At 40.0% G+C, this 26362-nt stretch overlaps 1 protein-coding gene across 1 annotated transcript in view; it reads right to left on the bottom strand.

The window, feature by feature from the left end:
• Nucleotides 1–8818: 8818 nt before the first annotated feature.
• CNTNAP5 (contactin associated protein family member 5) overlaps nucleotides 8819–26362 on the bottom strand; it is a 735160-nt gene continuing 717616 nt past the window's right edge. Inside the window, 3 exon segments of the mRNA XM_032479187.1 lie at nucleotides 8819–10375; nucleotides 12954–13025; nucleotides 14799–15017. Of these exon segments, the coding sequence (XP_032335078.1) occupies nucleotides 10179–10375; nucleotides 12954–13025; nucleotides 14799–15017 (488 nt within the window). The 3' untranslated portion in view covers nucleotides 8819–10178.

The raw sequence follows: 26362 nt of genomic DNA, 5'->3' as shown, positions 1-26362 counted from the left end.
CCTGAGAGGCCGAGGCCGAGCTGGATTTGCCATTTCAGCTGGTCAGCGCTGTCAAGAGCGCCCCTGTTTCCTCCCCACAGATGGGCTGCTCATTCCAACCTCTGCTCTCGGCCCCCGGGGGTGTTGACGTCAGGACTGGGCTGCGCCAAGTGCTTCCAAGCCTGGCTCGGATGTGGATGTGCAGGTCGGTGAGATCATTACCTGATCCAATTCAGGCCCTTGCCAATCTGTTACTTTTAAAGCTTCCCGAAAAATAAAAGTAATTCCTATATAGTTTCAGCCTTTATTATTGAAAGTACAAAGAGGGTTTTTCTCCCCGCGTGTTACGTCTGTTTGGACTGACGGTCATCTTTTTCTCCTCTTTATGTCACAGGCTTAAACCAAATACAGACAGATATGAAAAGAATGATGAGATTAACACAGTCCATCACTAACTTCTTTCACTCTCTGGTTACATGATGTAACTAGAAAACAGATCGCAAAAAAGAAGGTAGGGAACAGAATTTTTTTTTAGTACGTGAGTATTGTTTCACAATCTATTAAGCGATGAAGCACTGAACATCAGAAATGAAAGGTTCGTTTAGAGCTGTCCCTCAGCTGCTAATTAGAAGGGTTGGAATTTGAAGTCATGAGTGTCTGGCCAAATTCTCTGATCAGTTCTTCTGATACGAAGATGTATTGCAGAAATTTCTTTTAAGATATTGGATTCATTCCATTACTTAGAATCCTGTACTCTCTTTTGGAGGGACAGGTGAGGGCATCTCAAAAGCTCACTGATGGCAGAACCAGAGCTAGACCTCAAGACATCTTCCCAGTTCCGTCCACAGATAAAATCTCCTGAACCCCCTTGCCGAACAAAGCCTTTTCTATACCTTACTTTATTCAACTCTGTGATATGGGTCATTTGTCATCTGTGCATTAATAAATGGTAAGGAAATCATGTTAGGTAGCTTTTATGGATGGATCTACTGCCCAGGTACCCAGCTAAGTGGTTAACTCTTCAGGCTCTGCAAAGCTTTTTATTTAAATTTTTTTGTATGTATAGTCAGTTTACAATGTTGTATCAGTTTCTGGTGTACAGCACAATGCTTCAGTCATACATGAAGATACACACATTCATTTTCATATTCTTTTTCACTATAAGTTACTGTAAGATATTGAATATAGTTCCCTGTGCTGTACAGTATGAACTTGCTGTTTATCTATTTTATATATATATTAGTTTGTATCTGCAAATCTCAAACTCCCAGTTTATCCCTTCCCATCCCTTTCCCCCACTGGTAACCATAAGTTTGTTTTCTATGTCTGTGAGTCTGTTTCTGTTTTGTAAATAAGTTTCTCTCTCCTCTCTCTTTTTTTTTTTTTTTTTTTGGATTCCACCAATAAGTAACGTCATATGGCATTTTTCTTTCTCTGTCTGACTTACTTCACTTAGAATGACAATCTCCAGGTCCATCCATGTTGCTGCAAGTGGCATTTTTGCTTTTATTTTTATTTGCCAATTTACATCTGCAAAAAGTAACAGTTACAGGGGTTTCTTTATTTCACCAAAACTGGAGGATGGGCTTTGATGGGACTTGAGCCCCAGCTTGCCTGGCTCCCAAGTCCACGAATCTCTACCACATTAGACTCTAAGCCTTAGTCCATGCTGTCCCCAACCTTCTCCATCACTTCAGCTGGCCCCCAAATGGAGTTTTCTCCCCACTTCTTCTTCAAGTGCCTTTAAAAATGGTCATTGGTCCCTTCATCTTGCCAAAGCCAATGGTGTTTATCTATTCTCATCTGACTTAGTTTTTCATAGATTTTCAGTAGCATTTAAGGACAGTGCACTCCCCACTGATTAAGCATTTTGTTTTCTGGACTCCAACTTACCTAGTTTCCTCCTTCCTCAATGTCTGGTCCCTTCTCCTGTAATAGACCACTGCTCCAGGCTCTGTTTTCTAGTTACACTCATGCTCTAGGTGAGCTCGATGAGTCTGTCTCTCTCACGCACACATACACTCATCTATATGTGTAGACCTAAGTGTACATATACATATACAGAGCTCTCCCAGGTGTCTCTCTGGGCCCGACCTCACTCCTGAACCGTAGACATAGACCCTGATCTACACCCACACTCGTTCCCTGGTTGGAATCTCAAACTTAACAAAACCCCAGACTGAACTCATCTTCCCCCATTCCCACTTCACAGCCACCTTTCCCCAAAACAAAACGATTTGCTCTCATCCATTCAGTTGTTTAAGCCTCAAATTCTAATCTCTTCTGATTCTTTTTTCCCCTCCTACTTTCCTTCTAGTCCATCTGGGTCTGTGTGGCCCTAGCTGTCATCACAATCATTGCTGGGACACCCGTAGTCCAAGCCACCATCATGCTCCCCCAGGCTTCTGAAATGGGTCCCGACTCCTCTCTCTTCCTCTGCTTTTGTTTCCCTGTGGTCCACTCTCCACTGTGCCATCAGAAGAGTTTTTGCAAGTTCAGTCTGATAGTGTCATGATCTTGTCCTGTTTAAACCCACGTCAGTGTTTAATTTCTCTGTTAACTGACTACCCCACACACAGAAATCTGAATAAACACTCTATGAAGTGAGTTCTGTTTCATGACGATGTCTTTTGAGTATCTCAAGCAGTTGGAGTTAAGACTTTCTGTAAGAAGAGGAAAGCAGGGAGAGATAAGAAATCTGGCCGCTGTGAGTGGGTGTTGATGAAGGTTTAGGAGAGGCACCAGGTTTCAGGAAACCAGAACAGCCTCAGAGCCCTGAACGTGACTTCTGACCAAGTCAATGAACTTGCTCTTGTAGATGTGAACCGGGCGTACAAGTCAATATGAACCACTGGGCCCTGAGAGAGCCCACGGCAGCACTTTTTGGTCTGTTGAAATCAATAAACCCTGAGAGTGGGAGTTTCATGTTTCTCCAGCAGCCGCACAGCTCATGTTGTCTGGGAGTTAATGGTCTGAGGAATGAGAACTGGAGCCGAGGGATTAATTGTTTGACTCTTCATTAACCCAAGAAAACACAGCAAGACACATTTGTCTTCCACACAAAATCATACAAAATTCTCTCTTTATTAAATATACATTATTTACAGTTTAAGTCTTTCTTCTGTACAACAGGAACCATAGAAAACAAAGAAATCTAAGGCTAACTTTTATTTATTTTTTTTCCCCATACAGTGTATTAAGACTTGTTACGTGGTCTACAAAACTGACTTGGAACGAGGCAACATCACTTGGGATTCTGTTTTGGGAACGAAAATGAGCAGGTCCAAAGGAGAGGCTAGACTCAGGAGGATCTACAAAGAGAGGTGACCTGTTTTGTGCTTTTGCCATAATAAAGAGTCTGACATAGATTTTGAGGGAGGAAGTTATTTTGTACTTTATTGTTTACTTGTTCAAAAGTATCTCCCTACTCTTTCTCATTCTTCAAAAAGGAGGACCTCAATATTCCAAAGTGGGACCGATTGCCCAACTGAAGTGGACAGGGTAATATTCTATAATAGGGGTCAGCAAACTATAGTCCTTGGTTCGAATCTCTGACCTGTTGCCTATTTTTGTAAATAAAGTTTTATTGGAACACAGTCATGTCTGGACCACTTCCTGTGACAACAGCTGAGGGGAGTAGTTGCAACAGAGACTGTCTGTTCTGCAAAGCCTTAAATATTGAGTCTCTGACCCTTTACAGGAAGTTGGCCGACTCCTTCTCCAGCACACCCTAGGGACAGACCCTTGGTTTGCCCTCAGCCCTCATTCCAGCGATGTCTCTGTACCTTTTTGGCCTCTTCTGGTTGACTGGGGGAAGTGATAGCCAAAGACAGCACAGTCTGTCAGGAAGTCTGTCAACTATCAGATTCAGGAGAAAATTCTTGGTGTTGGACCTCACTGGATACAAAGTCCCTCTCATGATAGAACTCTGCTGTTGTAAGCAAGATTTGGTATTTTTTTGCATGAATCTTTAAGGCCGGACAAGTTTACACAGGTGGACACTGCCATTTAAAGAGAAGAGACTACGTTAATATTTGATGTGAAGACTTGAGGATGGGGTTGACTAATATGGGAAAGTCCGACTAGGCAGAAGCTCATTAATACTATCCCTCAGGTCTCACTGAAAGTTCTACTTGTGGGGAGGCCTTCCAAAGAGTCTGCAGAGTGATACAGCGATCCTGTTGCCTACCCAGCACATCTTCCATGTCCTCAAGGCTACTGCTGGCTTCTGAGGCAGGGGAGAATACACGGCTAATGACAGTGAAGACTGGGATTTAATCACTGAGACAATGAGCTTCACCTTTGGCTATGGCCTTAGACTACTCTCCTAAGTTTGTCCTGCTATCTTGCCAAAGTTCCCTTGGATGACTGGGGAGGATTGAGGACAACAGTGTTCCCAGAGAGCGTCAGATGATGGGTCCTTGGCAGTATTCACTGTCAGGGATGGGATGTACCATCTTCCTCCTCTTCATGGCAGATCTATGCGTGGTAGGACCAATGGAGGGGAGACAGAGACCACTAGACTGATTTCAGGACCTCAGGGCTTCTACCCATGGGGATCCTGATTCAGGAGAGTGGACCCAGGGAGCTATCTGACAGCCCCTTCTCCTTAAAGTTGTATCTGGGTGTTCACTCACTCCGGGCAGGTTAGGTCACTGTGGTGATAGCTCTAAAGCATCCTGGGACAATCAATCCTGATGGAATAAAAATCTTGGGGGAAAAAAAGATGTCACTGAAGTAGAGCTGGGAAGGGTCAAAAATATCATGCAAAGGTAACTAAGGAACATTTCATGCAAAGCCCATTGTATTGCCTCTTTCCTTAATGTGTAAGATGATGACCCAAGTGCACTAAAGAGACTCCCGAGTTAGGAGCCAGGAAAGGGGGAAGGGCGGCTGCAGGTGGATGATTCACGTGGAAGCCAAGCCCCTCCTCCTGTGGACAGGCCGTCACTTGTTGCCAAGCGTCCCTCTTCCTCCTCAACCTCTTCCCAGCAGGTGCGCTCAAAACACTGACACCCACTTTTGCCTCAGTCCTTGCTCACGTCTGTTCAGCCACTTTGTAGACTATAAACGTTATAAAAGACAGACGACTAGTTTACAAAGTATGATATTTCACTAAAAAATGTGCTTTTCTGTTCCCCCTCAGAGTACCTTAGTGCAAAAATAAGACCACCGTTACTCAAAAGCAGAAAAAGAGTTAAATAAGAAAATCTTCTATGAAGGTTTCAAATAACTGTCAACTCAAGTGGAAATGTGTCTCTCCCTATCAAACAGACATGTATGGAGGATGTCATAGGGAAGGAAGCTTGAGTAACAACCCTATTTTTACAATGTGTTTGTGTGTGTGTGTGTGTGATTTTTTTTTCCCCGTTAGGAAGTTCAGCTATTTGGAATTTGTGAGAGCAGAGATGAAAACTAGGGACCAGCAACATCTGCCAACTAGATGTCTTGACAAGTAAGAGTGTGGGTTGAGGACATGAGAGAGGAGGGTAGGAAAGACCTAAGAATGCTGTATGGAAGTAATTCAATTACACTATGTCTCTGTGTGTGTGTTTTAAAGAAAACATCTTCAAACTGCACAAGAGGCATAAAATAGCACTCAGGAGCCTCCAAGTATTCTGAAGGTTTGGAGTTGCCTGCATGTTGTTCCATTAACCACTTTTGCATCTGCAGGAACAAAGAAAGCTCCTGATGTATTTGGTCGACTTGTGACCTGCAGGACAACCAAGGACTAAGTCTGCCCAAGCCTTGAGGTTAAGGAAAAATGAGTAGCGGCTTATACGCTGTGTCTCCAGTTCCCTTTGGCGGGCTGATCTCACAATGTGGTTTTGATGGATCGTAGCTCTGGGGGAATTCAAAGGAAACCCAGGAGTTGGTGGACAAGCTGTCAAGACTTTTTATAAGAAAGAACTCACAGCCTGATTCCTATCTCCCTGAACACCTTGGAGAAGACGCTCTGCCTGTCTCCTCTCAGTATAGCTTCTCTAACTGACTGAGCTTCCTGCGGAGGAAGAGAAATGTGCAATTTTTCAGGACTGGAACAATTCACCCAGAGCACAGAGTGGAGATCACTCTTAGAGGGACAACGCCTTTTAGTCGATTACTTACTCAAAGATACATTTCATTTCATTCTCAGAGATCTTCCAAAGTTAAGTCAAAAACGGTTGATCAGGATGAAGGTGGGTTTTAGGAGGAGCTGGGGGACAACAAAGATACCTTAAGGAATGTCTGGAAAAGCAATGCGTGCAATCGGTCACCAAGAGATGGCAAAAAAGAACTGAGAAAAGAGAAAGAGGGGTGCAGGAGTGGAGATTTTTGTTTCCTGCCTCAAAAAGAATGCCCAGGTCATCTTTAGGTCTGACCCATGGAAGAAGGACTTGCAGAATTCCCCAACCAGAATTAAAACAAGAATGGAGAGAATCCAGCCTCCCCAGAAGGACTGTGGACACAGAGACTGTTCATTCTTGCTGTCACAAAGGAGCCAATCCATCTCTCTCCACAGAAATATACCTGCATAGATAGAGATTTGCTTTGAAGAAGAGAAACGAAGCAGCTCATTGAGGGTGGAAGTAATAAACAAGAAAAACAATACATACTTTGCAGAAAGTATCTATTTCTCTCAGTCTCTAGCAAGGGCTTTACAAGAACGACAGTGTCGAACCTTTATTCTCCATTTTATAGCATCTCATGCAAACCCCTAGTGCAACGATACCTACCTCCCCTGCTAGACTCTGAGCTTCCCAAGGGCAAGAATAAGGTGTGATGTATATTTGTTCACCTAATGCTTAGCGCAACCCTAGGAATACTGGGTAGTCAAGAAAAGAAAGAACAAAGTAGAGATCAGATTGTGTCTTTTGTCCTGATCCTCCTCCCCTCGCCCTGTGATGGGGGTTGGTTGGACAAAATATGGAAGTCAGGTTAGTACCATCTCTGTTATTACTAAAGGGAATCAAAACTGTTTTTTAAAAAAATCAGCCCTAGGATCCTTAAAAGAAATATCACATTTGTGGTTGAGTGTAGAGAAAAGGCTAAGCTTTTCTTAAAAAATATATCTAGAGGAGTGGCACATGTTTAATTCTCCAGACAAACTCTGGTGGAAACCATGGCAATCTAACCTACATGCACAATGAGTGATGCAGTGGCAAGTATTTATGTAGCGGAAGCAAATGTACTGTTGCTTACATACACAGACTCTGATGGGAATGACTTTGATGTAGTAGCCCCCTTAGAATGTGAAATTGCACGGGTATTTTTGGTTTAATAGTAAAGTGACCACATTCCATCAAATAATGTTGTAAACAGCAATTACCAAAGACTGAGAGTTACAGTGTCAGATCATGGGGTCCAGTTGCCCAGAGCGTGGGGTCGGGGAAACCCGATTACTGAAGCAGGAAAGGCCGATTAACGTGGGGATTAGGACGCTTTCAAGGACTGGGTGTTTCAGATGATGATTGTTCAAGAATCGGACCACTCACACAACTAAACAATTGCACAAAACTATGTGGATTTTGGTGCCATTGAGGGAAAGACAGGCAGAGTTAGCACTTATCTGTAATTGAAAGCTGTGTTCTCTTTTTTGCAGGGAGCAGCTTGCTTGCTCCTCAAATACGTCTGGTGAAAGTTAGTGATCTCTGGGGTTATGAAATATTCCAACCCTGTAAAAATAATTCTGGTTTAGCCCTGAGACTCTGCTTATAAGAGTGGCATGCAGATTGCCCTGTCTTGGTATTCGTCTTTAAGTCTATGAAACGTAGTAGGTGTGTCTCTGTGGTCTACGTATGCAGGGAGGTATGCTGGGGGACTCTGCAATGCAGATGCAACAGAGATGGAGCCTGACAAATTCTCCACCCTCCAGAACTACCTACAAGAGTGTATAAGTAGATGAGAAAAGCAAGTACTCTAAGTTGGCCTTTGCTAGTCCTCCAGTTCTCTCAGCACCATGTCAGCAAAATATAGTCCTCGCTCCTCAGAGACCTGAATAATGAGCGGTTCCAGCTTTATTACTCACACCTTTCTTTGCCTTTCCATTTCATTATTGGGAGATGCTTCAGGCTAAACCCACTCCACTTCATGGTGACTTTTACGTCAGGGGACAAAGGACTACGTAGCCAAGCAAAAGGCTGATTTATACAACCTTTTTATGGAAATAGAAAATTCAAAAGTGAAAATTGGAAACAGAGGAGAACAGGGCAGGAGGAAAGAGTATTTAAAGCTTTCTCCTCTTATTAATGGATCATTCATCTTATTAAAGCTAGAAGGAAAAAAAGTGCCCTTGTTAGAATCACTTTAAAGGAAATTTACTAGCAGAAAGATACCATGGGAATGAGTAAGAATCCACAGAAATATTTTTTAAGGAGAATGTGTATTTAGAACAACACCTTAAAGTTGAGGAATCGGGTGACAAGCTAAATCCTTACCCCACGTGCTCGAACACTGACAGAAAAGTCTGACATGGACCTGAAATGGGATGAAACTGAGGAGTTCCTCAATGGGAGCCTCTTCACGCAGGAAAGTGTGAAACATTCGAGACGAGGGACACACTGAGAACAAGAAGGGATGCCTGCCAACTGTCAAGGCTGGAGAATGGAGATGTGGTCATTGTCTTCCAAATCGAGCCTGTGTTGTGAAAAGAATCAGCAAGTACTTTTCCACATCTGTGGACTGTTATACCGGCATTCCCAGCATATGGAGCATTTGTATTTTTCCCCCGTTCTCTTTTCCCTTAAGATGGCCCAAAGGCAAAGAATGAGGGATGTCACTATAGCAAAATCACCAGGATTCTGACCGCCACAATTGTGGAGCAGCTCAGGATACCTTCTTGAAGGAATGACTGTGTTTCTTGTATGTTTCCTTGTCAAAAGGGGGAAATGGCCTGACATTGATCACTGCCTCGTCTGGGAATGTATGCCTACAAAAAGAAGTGTGGTGGGCCTTTATACACACAGGATGCTGCAGATCTGAAACTGTGATGTGCTATAGAGCTTAAGGGCTCCTCTGAAATTAAGCAGTGGGGGTTCACTGGAGCTAACCAGACGCCTCGTATGACAGTGCAGCCTAAGCCTCTAAGATAAATGGCTCGGTGGACAGTAGTATGTCTATTCTAAAACGTGAAACCTCCTGTATTTATATTCCTCACCAGATCTTTAGTGAGTGGATGGGAGGAAAGAACTGTGTTTGGTGTTTCTTTTCTTTCATGCAGTTTTTTGTTTGTTTGTTTTACTTTGCTTTTTGTTTTTGCTTTTCTAAAGCTGCATTAAGATGATTTAAACTCTTTCATGGAACCAGGCACTATTTTAGACTTTTATTTGAATTGCTTTATGCTTCAGCATATATATATATGTATATGTATCAACATACATACATATATATATATATGTATCAGTATAATTCCAGGAATAACCTAGCTAACATTTCTTACAAAATTGGAAGAGGCGTGTTTGAAGTTATGGAACATCTACTTCCTAGCAGATTTCTTATTGTCTCCTGGTTTCAAGCTACTGGTTTCCACGCTTCCCCTAGGTTTCTGCTATTGTGTGCGGTTCTAAGTGTCAGCCCCAGGAGAGAGCAGTAAGAACGGAACAAAGAAATAGCTCACTACTATCAGGTGTCCTATATTTGAAAATACTCAGGGGCCAGGAGTCAGAGTGAAAAATGATGATGTGTTAGGGCTTCCTATGGGAAGGAACATTAATATGAAAGCAAACCTCTCTTGTTCCTTTTAAAGTGCCGCCGACACAAACCAGGCCTTGGCATCTTCTTTCTGCACCCTGAGTTCCCTGGTAGGAGTGGACTCGCAATGGGGGGGGATGACTGTTAAATGCTGAAGTCACAGAGCTCAGGTTCAAAGGAGCCTGTAAGCCTGGGCTGCAGGGTGCCTCTTAGAAACTGGAAATACAGAACCGACTATTCACGTGTGCACACATGTGTCTCTTCCTTGTCTAAAGGGGTAAAGTCAGTCTCTTGAGCCAACACGTTCACCACAAGAAGTGTGTCAAAGAGGAAGGCAGTGGCCATAGCTGCCTGGTGTTCTGGGCTGGTTCAAGGGGATAGGTGCTGGGGTGGACGCAGGTATGTCCCCAAAATAAACAGAAAACAAGTAAGAGAAGGAGAATGACCAAAAGCAAAAGAGAGAAGGAGGAGGAGAAACAAACAAATGAAATGAACAACCGAGGAAGAGAATCCACTGACCCTACAGTTCTTCAGATGAAATATTCCCGCTTACACTCGCTCACTGTGTTTTGCAAATCAATGTCATTTCTAAAGGAGCTGTCCAAATTTTCAGGATATTCCTTCTCCTTCATCTGGTTGGTACGATGTGACTGCTTGTGCTGGTAAAGGAAGCGGGTCATGATGCCGATGACGCAGAAGATGATGAATATCACCACGGCTATGACTCCTGTGGGGAGACGCGGGCGAGAGAGTGGACAGCACCGTCACAGAGCAGCCCATCAGAGAGTAAAGTCAGTTTTGATGAGAAAGCCACATAGTGGAGAGAACCAAACAAAACCAAACATCACACCCCGCCGCAGGTCCGGAAACAAACACGGACCTCCAGTCTTCAATGACAAAATACTTCCTCTTTCAGACTAGCTAGGAAGCGAGCAGGCCAGTTTAAATCAGAGAATGTTTTATTTCATCGACTAAGAACTCCATAAAGGAGACAGGAAATCAGACCAGCAAAGATTTCATAGACAATTTCTTCAAGATCTGCTTTAAAGAATGCATCAAAATCATTTTTAATCAGTGCATTCCTTTGCTACCTTGCAAATAAGCATCTTAGAACTACTCTAGCATCCTGGAAAGTAATAGAAAATGATATTTAAATATCTCACATTTCAACACATGCACTTTGGCTATAAATTTGTTTATGGTTTGCTAAAAATGTTTTGTTAATAATGGAATGTTTACCAAACATTTAGAGCATTCCTCCCTGCTCTGCACTCTCCTAGACTCAGGCTAGCTCGAAGATGGTACCCTCTGTCCCCCAGAGTCGACTGAAACGGCACACTTCTGTCCTGTTGCGTCAGATCCCCCTCTACTTTGATTGCATGTGATTTTACTGGATTTTGCTGGCAAGTTGTCCTCACTGACCCTAGGGTCTTGTCCCTATCTTTTTAGGAAAGATCTTGAGATGTGCACAGCCAAGTCAGCAAAGGGACAGTGAAAATGTGGATACTGTCAAATTTTAAAAGGGAACAAGAGTCTATATGTGAAGAGAGGTTTTTCAGCATTAAAATATTTGAAAATTATTTATGACATTCAGATATAAAACTCATTCCTAATAAAGTGTATTATCTGCTGGGTTTTTTTTTTCTATGTATAATGGATATTGAGAAGATGTTTATTTTACAAAGTTATTTTTGGAAACCCTGCATTATACTTTATATAAGCACGAGCATTTGAGAGTTAAATATACTGAGTGCATATCTGACACCAATTTCTATCAGAGCTGAGCCCATGATTAGGATTGCTTACTTTCTAAAATATTCCTAAGCCAGGATGTGACATTTTTCCCCAGCAATTTTAGAGCAAGGCGGAGTAGAACCAGGTAAGTTAACAAACCTAGAAATAAACTGGATGTGGTGAGTGACTCTCATGAAGGGACTAAACTGCTAAACGATGAGCTACAGAACTGGTTTCTACTCCTTCAGTGCAGGGAGTCTTCGGAGTTGAAGACTCTGAACCTGCAGGAATTTTCCCTGGAAAGAACATCTTGCTCTTAAACAGGCTCACAGGAGCCTGGACAAGGATGGGGGAAAGTCAGCAGTTACAAGAGTCTTTTCTCCACCTGTCAAATGAGAAATTACAGGAAGAGAAGCAGGCACCAAAATGATTCCTACATTTCTTGTTGCCGAACAAAAGTCAAGGTGGACTCTCTTCCCTGAAGCAGAAATTCAGGTCAGACAATTTAAGAACGTCCTTGAGGACAGGTTTTGTGTGTGTGTGTGTGTGTGTGTGTTTCCCTCACAATCTTATGGTAAGGATGCACCTCTGTGTTCCACTAACCATCCGTCCCTCCTCCCTCAAGACCCTACTCACTGGCTCTACCGTTATCTGTTTATCTGTCCCATCCCTACCCCACCACCCCTACCAAGCTGTGAGTCCTTTAAGGACAGTGTCCCCGTCTTTCATCTTCCTATTCCTTTGCTTAGCACTGGTTCTGACCCACAGTGTGGACTCATTACAGAGAAGTTAAATAAATGGTTACTGGTGATGGTTAAGAGGAGAACCCCATCTGGCGTGGGTCCGTCCATCTAGCCCGTGAGGCAGAGATGTGGGCATCTCCTCAGCATCTTACATTAAACAAGGCTTGGGAGTCAGGCTGTGTTGCAAGGCACAGGCAGACAGAAAAATCAGGCTCCTGGAGGCAGCAGCCAGGCTGAGGCAGAATAAAAGGGGGTGAGGCCAAGAGGCAGTGAGAAAAGGGAAAAGAGAGGGAGGAGGGACTGGGGCGGAGTTCACAGCAGAGCTGAGACTCTGCCCGGTAACCGTGCGCACGGCTGGATGTGAAAACACAGTCCTGTGGGCTTCACCTCCTCTTTAGACCCACTTGGTGGAGAAAACCCGACAACCCTGCTGGCTTTGCCCATCTGTCTGCCCCAACGTGGCTTCTTCCCATATGTAGCTTTATTGGTTTGCTTTGTTTGTGCTTTAGGAAAAGTGACAACTGGATGTGAGGAACAGGCTGCACACTGCCTGTCTCCAAGTACATTATCCAGCTGTTGACTCGGTGTTCAGCTGCCTGGTGGTTCAGGGGAGGGACGTGTCCACGGGGCTGCTGGTACCTGGCGGGGAGGGGAGGTGCATTTGACCATCACAGCACGTATGATGGACAGATTCATGTAAAAGCTCACAATCTTGTAGATCATGCAGGGTTCTGGGCCCTGGGGAGCTGCAGTTGAGGATAATTTCCTCCAAAGCACAGAATCGCTTACATATGCCTTTCCTGCTCTCAGCAACAAAGAATGGTTTACCTCCAATGACTGCCGAGTCGCTTCGAACTGCATTGGTGAGTGGTTCTCGCTCGTCCGTCTTCCCAAAAAGATCTGAAATGATGAAAAGACACTCAAAGTCCTAGAAGGAGGTCTGTGATATGGAGTGGAGGTGACACACCTGTGGATTAGACCAGGTGCTCTCAGATCGGTGGGAGCTGGCATTTTGGAAGGAACCCAAACAAACACACAGATAAAAGCATTTGAGGGACACTGCGTACACCGGGTGGTTTCAGGACCCCGTTAGCTTCTATGTGAGTTATGAGATAAGGGGTTAAAATAGACGATGGTGGTTCTCTGCTCATTTGTCCGCTCTGGCCTACAGCTTCCCTCTCAGCCTACCCTTGAAGTCCCTCTCTGCTGGGCTGGACAGTTCCTGTGCATGACTTTGGCTTCCTACCTCAAGGACACTTGCCTCTGCTTCAGAGGTTTCTGTAGCTGCAAGAGATTTCTAAGTCCATTAACAGGAAAGGACAAAAGTAGAATTAACACCCGCCAAGAAACCTTCACACATGCTATTGTATGTTCATTAACATACATCGTAGAAGGAAAAGAGCATCAAGTTTGAAAACACACAGACCAGAGTTTGAATCTTTGCTTTGACACTTATGGGTTGGTAACGTTGAGCTACATACATTTTAAAGTAACAATCTGCAACTATATTAAAAGGGGGTAATGACACCTTTAGGCATGCTTATAGTGCACATGAAATTGCCAGGACCCGTAGCATCTATCACTAGTGTCATTGTACCATTTACTCCTCAGAGAATGACTACAACAAGCTTATTATTTTTCCCATTTCACAGATAAGATTGTTATATCAAAGCCATTAATAACCTGCCCAAAGCTCTAGAATTCATTCACGGAAGATCTAGAATTCATCTTTACTATTTCTTTTTTAATTGAAGTACAGTCAATTACAATGTGTCAGTTTCTGGTCTACAGCACAGTGTCCCAGTCATGCATATACATACATATATTCGCTTTCGTATTTGAAGATTTAGAATTCAAATCAAGGCCAGCCAAGGGTCCACTCAGGCTCTTGTCTATTACCCGATGCCACCAACAAAACAAGACCAGTGACGAGCAGGGCAAAACCCCATGCCCTTTCTCTGCCCGTAAATCATAACTTATTTGGCAACTGACTGCCACAACTGATTAAATCAAATCCTAAAACACTCTGAGGCACCTAGGATGATGGTAACTAAGAAAAGATAGAAAGGTATTTCAGGGAATGGTAAAATAAGAGAAGATAAATGGATGACAGTGCTGTGACACTTTCTTATTATTAAGGAAGGTTGATTTTAATCACATGAATTATTAGTTCAACAACCAGCCTTCCTTCCTGACCTCTAAACTCTTCATCCTCAGACCAGTAGCCACTTAAACAGTAGTGAATATACATATATATATAAAATTATATATATATACATATAGAATATATTTTATATATAGAATATATATAAAATTCTATATGTATTCTATATGGAGAATATATATATTTCTAGCTACTCAACACATTAAAAGTAGGATTATTTACATATACTTAATACCACTCTAAGAAACCAGTCATAATTCTGTAATCATACAAGGCAAAGAACTGAATAATCTTAGCTTTAGCCTGGAAGCACCTTCAAGACATCAAAGTAGCATGAGTTGGAGGTGGGTAGGGCTATACTCAGTGGTAGAGCACATGCCTAGCATGCATGAGGTCCTGGGTTCAATGCCCAGTACCTCCGCTAAAAAAAAAAAAAAAAAAAACAGATTAACAAAAGAAAAAAAATTTTCACTAGTGAGCAAAGTTCCCTTGAGTATTTTTTTGTGTACCTGATGAAGAATGCACCGTGGTCACTGCGTTCACATCTGAATCCATCATGGAGGCACAACTGGATTCTGTCAGGGTCCCTTGGACAGTTACAGGTGCAACGGTGACATGGCGCAGGGCTGCCTTTAGTGGTGCGATGTGGTCGTACTGGACGGAAGCCAGACATCCAACAAAACCCAGGGTGTTTGCTTTAGCAACTTCTGAATCCAATCCAAGATTATCTGCAATATGAAAGAGAATCAGTTTTTTTTTCCAAACTATGCTCCATATCTTCTTTAAATAATGTCTGAAATTACAGAAATTATCTTGTTATTCTTGGAATAAAAGAAATTATCCCCTCTCTCTCCTCATCTCCTCTTTCCAAACTCCATCCCCACTACAAGTATCAGTGTATCAACCACATACAGAAAATTGCTAGGGCTATCTCTACTTTAAGATAACGTTTCAAATTTCTAAATTTTCACTCATGTATTTTATGAACTGTAACAAATACTTCATAAATCTCTTTTACACTCTAGATGTTTTATAAAATTTATATCATTATCTCCATCAGCATTTATTTACGGATACTGGTGATTAACTCAAGCATACGATAATGCTCATTACAACATTTCACTCAAAATTACAGCAAGGAAAAAAAATGAAAAGAGGCAGACAGAGAGATCAGAATTCAAAGTGGTCCTTTCAAGTTTATCCCATTCGGTGTTTTAAGTGCCCTGCACATGCTGACCATCTATGCAAGATGGTCACATGCTTAGTTCTGTCCATGGTTCTGATGGGTGAGCATGGGTTTTATATGACAGCACTCAACCTCCCGAAGAATCTTTGAGTCTTCATGGAAGATAAAGAGGCTATCATTTATGATTCATGGCAAGATCAAATGTCTCATTGTCTTCAAATTGTGTGATAAGATTACTCAGAAGCCCATTTCTTTATTTTAATAAGGATCATTTGAACAAATGGCTATGCTGCAATTACATAAAACTGCAATGCAGAATGAACTTTTTTTTTTCCTTAAGGCATAATAGTTTCAACAGAGCTAGATGGTCCAAATAGTTATTTTATTATGACAATCTGTTTATTTTCTGGAAATAGACAAGGACTTTCCTTTCTGTCAGGTGGAGTACAATTGAGTTCTATTCACATATGAGCAAAGAATGCCTCCATCAATCACGAAGCAAGCGTTTTGTTGGCTGCATTTAGGAAGAGATGTAACGGACAGAGCAAAATGAGAAGTTAACCTCCCTTAACAGAGCTTTTTCTAGTTTTTGACCTCATTATACTTCCCCACTTCAACACCCATGTAAACCTAATTTATCACCTCTCTCTTCTTACAGTAAAAAAAAAGAAATCATGTGCATTAATTTTTTGTGGCTTTATTGTAACAAATTAGCACAAACTTAAACACTTAAACAGAATAAAACAACACAATTTGTTGTCTCATGGCTCTGCAGAAATCTGACACGGGTCTCCTTGGGCTAAAATCGAGGTGCTGACAATCTGCATTTCTTCCAGAGAGTCTGAGGAAATAATCCATTTCGTTATCTCTTCTAACTCCTCCAAGCCACCGACATTTCTTGGCGTCCAGCCCCTTCCTGTAACTTCAAAGCCAGCAATGCTGCATTTCCTTGCTTTTCTTCCAAAGTCACATCTACTTCTAATGATCTTCTTCTGTCCCCTTCTTTCACTTGTAAGAACCCTTGTGATTGCACTGGGCTCAGCCAGATAATCAGGCATCATCTCCCCATTTTAAGGCTAGCTGATTAGCAACACTAATATGATCAGTAGCCTTACCTCCTCTTTGCCAGTGAGCCCAGCATATTCACAGGTTCTGAGGATTAGACACTGTCTTTGTGGGTCGATATTCTTCCTACCATTGCATTCTTCTAGATACTCCATAGCTGAGATCCTGTGAAGACTTTTCAGGTGATTGATAATAAAAATCAAACACAGATGTGAAGTGACACCCTTCTTCCAGTGTCAGAGACCATTGGGGTCAGGGAGGAAACTGCTTCTAAAAATTCCCACAAGTATCCTACGGTGGTGGTGCGTATCTGTTACTTACTTATGCAAGCATCACGAGTAAGCTTATTCCTTATTATAAGCTTAAAAAAGACAGGTTGTGAGCATACGAGACTTTTCAAACATTGTTATGCAACAGTCCTCCACACCACACAGCTTTAATTAAGACGAGGTGGTATTTGCCAGTTAGCACTAGAACTCAACTTACCGGGGGTAATAATTCAGAACACACATTAGCTACCCATTGGTAGTTATCACGGGGCAGAGTTAGAGATCAGAAGTCTTCACAGAAAGAGGCAGAAGACCAGAGAAGGGAAGCATTCTCTGGCAGGAAGTTTTTGCCTTGTAGGATTTCAAAGCAGTAGAAAGTGACATGCCACTGTAGCTCTGTGTCAAGCGTCTAAGTCAAAAGTGCCAGATCTCATTTTTAGAACTCAGTTAAAAAGAAGCCCATATTGGTGCCAAGATCTTGGAAGGGTATTGCTATTGTGACTGCCATGAACACAAGTTCCAGGTACAAGAACAGGCACATGGGGGAAGTCAGGGGAAACAGCAAAACATGCCCATCTCTCTTTAAGCGAAGAAATGTTTTGTATAAAGTCCTATCTCTAGGAACGTTTATTAAAAAATGTGACAATGAATATATATGTTCATGCATAACTGAAAAATTGTGCTCTACACTGGAATTTGACACAACATTGTAAAATGATTATAAATCAATAAAAAATGTTAAAAAATTATTCTATATGTATAAAAAGCAAACCTTGAGAGGTTTCTGAAAATAAATGAAGAGAACAAGTGTCTTTGATAGGAGAAAATATTCTCAGTGTGAGGCCCGACATAATGATTTCTCAGATTGTTACATATACAGAGAGACAAAAAAATGGTAAGATGGTTCCCAATTATATTTGCTTCTTATAACTTTGTTAACTAATATATGGTAGGACACAATTACTTGCATTTGTTTAATATTTAACACTTACTTGAGTACCTCCTCCGTAATAATGCAGTATTTTTTATTATTGAAATGTAGTTGGCGTTCAATGTGATACTAGTTTCAGGTGCCCTCTATAGAGATTTGATATGTACATACATTGTGAATGATCCCCACGTTAAGTCTAGTAACCATCTGTCCCCATACAGAGTTATTGCAATATCATTGGCCATCTGTTCTCCTACGAAGTTATTACAATATCATTGACCATATCTCTTAAGCTATATACTATATTAATGATGGCTTATTTATTTTATAACTGGAGTTTTATACCTCTTAATCCCATTCACCAATTTTGGCCACCCACCACTCTCCTACCCCTCTGGAGACTACCAGTTTGTTCTCTCTCTGTTTTAATTGTTTTGTTTGTCTTGGTTTTTAGATTCCACATATACGTGAAATTATATTATATTTATTTTTCTCTATCTGCCTTATTTCACTTTGCATAATATCTTCTAGATCCACCCATGGTGTAGCAAATGACAAAACTCCATTTTTTATGGCTGCATATTACTCCATTGTATGTATACCACAACTGCTTTGTCCATTCATCAATCCATGGGCACTTACGTTGTCTCCTTATCTTGGTTGTTGCAAATAATGCTCCAATGACCTTGGGGTGCGTAGACATTTTCAAATTAGTGTTTGTTTCCTCTGAGTAAATTCCCAGAGGTAGAATTGCTGGATCATGTAATAGTTCTATTTTTACTTTTTTTGAGGAATTTCCATAAAATTTTCCATAGTGGTTGTACTAATTTACATTCCCAACCAACAGTGTATGAGGGCCCCATTTTCTCTACATCCTCACCAGTAGTTGTTACATGTTGTCTTTTTGATTATAGCTCTTCTGACAGGTGTAAGTTGGTATCTGATTGTGGTTTTGATTTGCAATTCTCTGATGATTAGTGTTGTTGACATCATTTTATGTTTCTGGTGCCCATCTCTGTATCTTGCTTGAAAAAAAGTCTATTAAGATTCTCTACTCATATATTTAATATTTTGAAATTGAGTTGTATTAGTTCCTTGTATATTTTGGATATCAACCCCATATTGGATCTATCATTTGCAGTATCTTCTCTCAATCACTAGGCGGCATTGTCATTTTGTTGATAGTTTCCTTTGTTGTGCAAAAGCTTTTTAGTTTGATGTAGTCCCATTTGTTTATTTCTGCTTTTGCTTCACTTGCCTGAAGAGACTCATCCAAAAAAAAAAAAAAAATGGTGGTAAGATTGATGTCAAAGAGTATACCCCTTTGTTTTCTTCTCGGAGTTTTATGGTTTCAGGTCTTACATTGAAGTCTTTAATCTGCTTTTAGTTTATTTTTCTATATGGGATAAGAAATTTATCCAGCTTGATGTTTTTGCATATAGCTCTCTGGTTTTCCCAGCACTATTTATTGAAGAGATTTCCTTTTCCCAGTGTATATTCTTGAACTACTTTGGTGTGGATTAACTGACATACAAATGTGGGTTCATTTCTGGGTTCCTTATTCTGCTCTGTGAGTTTTCTGTTATGTTTATTGATCTGTGTGTGTGTGTGTGTGTGTGTGCCAGTATCATACTGTTTTGATTATTTTATCTCTAGTATAGTTTGAAATTTGGGAGTGTGATACCACCAGCTTTTCTCTTCTTTCTCAAGATTGCTTTGACTATTCATGGCTTCTTGTTTCCATACAAATTTTAGAATTATTTGTTCTAAGTTTTGTGAAAAATGATTTTGTATTTTGATGGGGATTGAGCTGAATCTGTAGATTGCTGTGGGTAGTATGGCTTTAACAACATGAATTCTTCCAATCCATAAACACAGTATATCTTTTCATTTGTTTGTATTAAATTTGTTTTATCGATGTCATAGTTTTCTGAGCACAGTTCTTTTATCACCTTGGTTAGATTTACTCTTAGGTATTTTATTCTTTTTGATGTAATTATAAATGGGATTGCTCAATTCCTCTTCCCAATAGTTTGTTAGTGTATATAGACACACAACAGATTTCTGTGCATTAGTTTTGTATCCTGAACCATTACCAAATTCAATTATTAGTTCTAATGGTTTTTATGGCATCTTTAGGATTTTCTACATATAGAATCATATAATCTGCAGACTGTGACAGTTTTACTTCTCCCTTTCCAACTTGGATTATGTTTGTTTCTTCTTTCTTGTCTGATTTCTGTGGCTAGGACTTCTAACACTATGTTAATAAAAGTGGTGATGTGGGCATCTTTGTCCTGTTCTTGATCTTAGGAGAAATACGTTCAGCTTTTCACTGTTGAGCATGATATTGTGTATGAATAGGTTTTTCGTCTATGTCCTACATTATGTTGAGATATGTTTTCTTTATACCCATGCTGTTGATAGTTTTTGTCATAAACAGATGACACATTTTGTCAAAAGCTTTCTCTGTATCAATTGAGATGATAATGATTTTTTATTCTTCATGTTGTTAGTCTGGTGTATCACATCGATCGATTTGTGGACACTGAACCATCCTTGCATCCCTGAGTTAAAGTCCACTTGATCATAGTGTATTATCCTTTTAATGTATTGTTGAATTTGATTTTCTAATATTTTATTGAGGATTTTTTGTAATTGATGTGTTTTTTTCCCTTTTCTTTTCTTTCTCTATTCTTTTCTTTTCTGCCAATCTGGTTTTGTTATCGGAGTGATATTGATCTCATAGTATGAGTCCAGAAATATTCCTTCTTCTTCAATTTTTCAGTATATTTTGAGAAGTATAGGCATTAACTCTTCTTTAAATAATTGATAGAATTCACCTGTAAACTCATCTGGTCCTGGAGAGTTTAGATTTCTAAGAATTTACCCATTTCATCTAGATTGTTTCTTTTACTGGCATGTCATTTTTATAGTTATCTCTTATGATCCTCTGTATTTCTGTCATGTTGGTTGTAACGTCTCCTCTTTTATTTCTGATTTCATTGATTACATCCCTCTCTCTTTTCTTCTTGATGAGCCTGGCTAAAGGTTTATCGATTTTATTAATTTTTGCAAAGAACTAGCTCTTAGTTTCTTTCATATTATTGTTTATTATTGTTCAATTTCATTTATTTCTACTCTGATCTTTATTTATTAGTTCTTTCCTTCTACTACCTTTGGGTTTTGTTTATTGTTTTTTTCTGGTTCTATTAGGTAAAAAGTTAGATTGAGATTTTTCTTGTTTCTTGAGGCAGACTTGTATTGCTATAAACTTTCCTCTTAGATCTGCTTTTGCTGCAGCTCACAGAGTTAGGGTCATTGCATTTCCATTTCCATTTGTCTCCAAGTATTATAAATTTTTGCTTTGGTTTCTTCAGTGACTCACTGGTTCTTTAGTATCATGCTATTTAGACACCACGTGTTTGTGGGGGTTTTTTGCAATTTTTTTTCCTTGTAGTTGAGTTTTAGTCTCACAACACTGTGGTCTGAAAAGATGTTTAATATGATTTAAATATTCTTAAATTTATTGAAACCTGTTTTGGAGTCTAAGATGTGATCTATCCTGGGGAATGCTGCATGTGCATTTGAAAAGAATATGTATTCTTCTGTTTTTGAATTAAATGTTCTATATGTATCTATTAATCTATCTGGTCTAATGTGTCATTTAAGGCCGTGTTTCCTTATTGATTTTCTATCTCAATGATCTACCCATTTATGTAATGGGTATTAATGTCCCTACTGTTATTACATTACTGTCAATTTCTTCCTTTATGCTGCTTCCTATTTGCTTTATGTATTTAGGTATGCCTATGTTTGGTGCATACATATTTTCAATTGCTATATCATTGTCGTTGGATTGATCCCTTTATCACTATATAATGTCCTTCTTTGTTTCTTGTAACTGTCATTATTTTAAAGTCTATTTTGTCTGAAGTAAATATGCTACCTCAGCTTTCTTTCATTTTCATTTGCATGAAATATCTTTTTTTATTACCTCACTTTCTGTGTGTGTCTTTAGATCTGAAGTGAGTCTCTTGTAGGCAGCATATATATGGTCTTGTTTTTGTCTCCACCTAGGCATTGTGTCTATAATACTTGTTTTTAAAGTGTTACTTGTATTTTCCTTAAAGGCTCTTCTACATATATGTTATTATCATCCAATTTTACAGGTTAAGAAACTGACACTATGAAAGTTAAAATATATATAGGAGATCATGTGGTCAAGTTGAGACTTAAACCAAAATTGTTACGACTTGAAATGCCAAATTCTTTATGTAAGCTATGCTGCCTCCCTAAAAGACCTCCCCAAAATATCTTAGATATTTTTGAAAGATATTTTTTACATAAATGAGCCAAAAATAAATAGGTTGCAAAAACTAAGGAAAGCACAAGTCATTCTGAACTCCTCATTATATTAAAGATAATGTACTTCCTAATTAATTTTATTCAACTTTTAGGCTACACCTGCATTAGATTTATAAGGAAAAGGTGAGAGGACCCTTGTATGTGCTGAGCTACAAAATAAATATGGAAGACAAGCTTAATGGTAAATGTGGCTCCTGAGACGTGGGAGGGTGAGAGTGCAAACAAAGGTCCCTCTACTGGAAAACACCACTGTTCTCTTTCTCATTCACCCCAAGGTTTTTAGCTAACATATAAGGGTCCCATTCAATCAAGATGAATTACAAGTTTTCTCTCTCTCTCTCTCTCTCTCTCCTCTCTCCTCTCTCTCTCTCTCTCTCTCTCTCTCTCTCTATATATATATATATATATATATATATATATATATAAAATGGTTTTGAGAAGTCCCAGGTCTCTTACAAATAAAAACCTTCAGAGCTTCTTATTTGAAACTGACATAGCTTCTACCTCCCAACACATTTTAAATATCATTGAAATATAGTTTCCAGTTCTCATTAGAGGTCCCCCCTCCCCTCAGATGCTGATGTAGAGGTGGCATGGTGTGCCGAAATAGCACAGGTTGGAGGTTAGACAGACCCAAGCTGATGGATTATGACCACACACGTACCACCATCATCATCATCATCATCTTTATTCTTCCCACTACTCATCCAAAGAGTTCCAAATGCCTTTGCCTAGACTCAATGGCCCTCAAAATGCCCAAGTGATACTGCATTTATATGCGAGAACTAGGATGTAAATGTTGAAACGCTTGCTGTGAAGACGAAATTCCCACTTCCTGGTGATAAATGTAGCACTAAACGTCTGAACGACTCAGTTGGTTAAGTTATTATAGACTAACTTATTTAAGCATCTTAAGACTTGATTTTCTACATTAATTTACAAACACTCATTTCTTCAAAGCAAAGCTATGTGCCCCTCTATAAAGTCAAAGATTTATAAATCCAAGGGAAATGGCACAGAACCAATTTTAGCCCTAGAATATGCAATACTTCACACAGTCACTATTGTTCAACACTAAGAGAATGATAGAGCCAATCCAGGCTAATTTTATGCAGGCAGTTTTTTTCCCCCTGGATATTAAAAAAAGAAGAAAAGATCAGCAATTTGCTAAAAACAGACATTGCTCTAGGATGTAACATGACATTTGCTATATGTCAAAAGCCATTTATAACGTTTGAATCATGAAGTGTCAAAATACAAGTCATGCGGACCCACATAACCCAGGGTTATGAGAGAAAAATGTACCATCATAAAATATAAATAGAGGAAACTGATGTTAATGGAAGGTATAAGCATTATATACAAGTAAAGAGTTTTTCCCTTATGAGTACTTTGTGGCTTTCAGGTAAGAGAGGAATGGTCTGAAAATTTAAGTACCAGGAGCATCCAAAGTTTAAGAACTGCATCTCTCAGATAAAGCTTCTAATCCTGAAAGGGGAATGCCAAATTGCATTTAAAGAAATATTTAGCATTTACTTAATACGGTTGGAATGCACATTTGTACATCCTGTGTAGTTTCATCTTGGTGAAATAAGAAAGTGTGAGATAATGACAGCCACTTACCCATTAGGAAAATTAAGACACAGGGTCGAATAATTGTTTAAAGGAAATTAACCAGTTCATGGCCAATCCAGGTTTAACATCTAAGATTCTAGTTTTATGATCGAAGTGTCCCTATTTACTTTACACTAATGACCTATTTCTTAACATAGTATTTTGGACATAGAAGTTGCTAAATAAATATTTTTGTATGATTAAACGAGTGAATTGCACAGAGTCTGGCACATAGTAGGTATTCCATTACTCTTTAAGTAAAAATATATACATACAAATGATTGACAGACAGCTAGACAGATGCTAGTGAGACAAGAAACCTAAACAAATAACAAAGGTTAGTCAGTCAACAAAAGTTCTAGCACTTGAGAATTCATTATCTCAACTGAACAACTCACTGGCTGAGCTCTAGTTTTCATTCTTTAATTGGGTTGCTTAGTTACGTGCATTATATAAAGGCAGCTCCATCGATACATGACAATCACTCCTGAATCAGTAAAACCTGAGCAATACGTCCAAATTTTAAAATTCTAGATTTCATACTCCCAATGTTAATTCTCCTTATTTTCCACAGAAAAATCACTTTTCTGACTTTAAGTCTGCAGTTTGCAAGTTGATGTGTAAACTTACTCCTTTGAGACTGAAAAAAAATACACACACAAAAAAATTCCTCCTCGGGTGCTGATAATTTATTTGATGTGGGCTCAGACACTTACCTATGTTGTTTATGCTGTTAAAGGAAATGCGCAAAACTAGAGGCTGGCATGTCCCAACAGAGTCTTTTATCAAAGTCCAAAAATAATCCATATAAATATATTCTACTCTGATGTGGAACTGCTGTAACCAAGCAGATCCTGGGGGGCCTCCCCAGGACAGACCCCTCCCCCATATCCTCTGCTGCAGCTCCTGTCTGAAGGATGCAGTATCTCATGTATGTTTCCTGAATTTTTCAGATGCTTAAAACCACCACCAAAGGGAAGGAATTAATTACTCAATAATGGAGAGCATGTGGCCCCCAGACCTTCTGGTCCTCAGGGGTTGATGGTGTTGACTGCCTTGTTCCTTCAACATCAACCAATCACAGAGCTGTACACAAGCTGATCACATACCTGCCACTCCTTTCCCTTAACTGGCCTTTAAATATGCTTTGCTGAAACCTTTCAGGGAGTTTGGGGTTTTCTTGGGCATGACCCACCCCATCCTCCTTACTGGGCCCTGAAATAAACCTTTCTCTGCTCCAAACTCCGATGTTTCAGTTTGTTTGGCCTCATGGTGTGGTGGGCACATGAACTTCCCTTCAGTAACATTGCTAGTTGTGAAGTTAAAAGCACCAAGAAGCGTGAAAGCCATATTGAGCACCTCCAGTGATTTGATGTTATTTCATTTTTTGTGTGTACAGAGGCAGGCATAAGGCAAATTTTGGTAGGAGGCATTCTGCTGCAGGAAATAGAGACTCCAGTTTGCATTAAACATTACAGAGACAAGTTACCTCAAGTAACAAAGTGTTTAGAGTCAAAGAGGTCTCTGAGGATGGAATTTCAGGGGTCTCCTCTGTGGCTTTCTTATCCTCACCTGGAAATGCAGTTCCAAGCATCACATGCAGATGCAACTGCGTCGAGAAGCAAATAATTAATAAATGAATGCATAAATCTGCCTCATTCTGTATTTCTTTTTAAGCCTGGAGAATCCTTTCTCAGAAACACATACTGTCAGCTACCCTGCAGATATTTTCCTATTGGTCAGATTGTGTCCCAGGTTTATGCTACTCCATCACTGGCAATGGAGAGGGAACCACAGACATTTGCTTAGATCAGCAGTTCTCAAGACCTGTTTTTAATCTCAATTCCCATTTCCACTCTTAAAAATCCTGAAGAGATTTTGGATATCTGTATCTGTTTTGTATCTATCAATATTAACTGTGTTCAAAATTAAAACTGAGAGTGGTATCATCACACATCCCGTAGCTTCTGAAAAGCTCCATTCTGTAGTGTAAGAAAACAGGAGTGTCAACATTCATTAATGTCTGTTAGTAAAATGAAGATAGTTTTGACCTTGAGGATTCCTTGGAAGAATCTCAGAATTCTACCCTCCCAATGACTGACCAAACTTTGAGAACCACTGGCTCAGATCAATCAGGAGGAATCCTCAGGAATTAAAGATAAAAAAAAATTCCTAGGAGGGCACAACTCCATAAAGAAGCATGAATGGTTAAATAGAATTGGAATTCTGTTAGAAAGGGAAAAAGAAGTCACAATAAATTTTGAGTAGGCAATCAAAACTGTCAGATACATATGTGGGAGCCAATTTCTGGAAGCCCAAAGAGAGAGGAGGAAAGACAGGAAGAAGGAAGGGAGGAAAGAAGAAACAAAGAAAGAAAGAAAGAAGAAAGAAAGAAAGAAAGAAAGAAAGAAAGAAAGAAAGGAAGGAAGGAAGGAAGAAGAAAGAAAGAAAGAAAGAAAGAAAGAAAGAAAGAAAGAAAGAAAGAAAGAAAGAAAGAAAGAAAGAAAGAAAGAAAGAAAGAGGGAGGGAGGGAGGGAAGAAGGAAGAAAGGGAGGGAGGGAGGAAGGAAGAAAGGAAGAAAGGAAGAAAGATGACGAGTCATATATTGACCTGTATAAAAATTCGCATGTCTAGGTTGAA

This window comes from Camelus ferus, chromosome 5, assembly GCF_009834535.1.
Source record: "Camelus ferus isolate YT-003-E chromosome 5, BCGSAC_Cfer_1.0, whole genome shotgun sequence".
NCBI classification, from domain to species: Eukaryota; Metazoa; Chordata; class Mammalia; order Artiodactyla; family Camelidae; genus Camelus; species Camelus ferus.
Note: the sequence above shows the minus strand (reverse complement) of the source record. Positions and strands in the feature narration are given on the sequence as shown.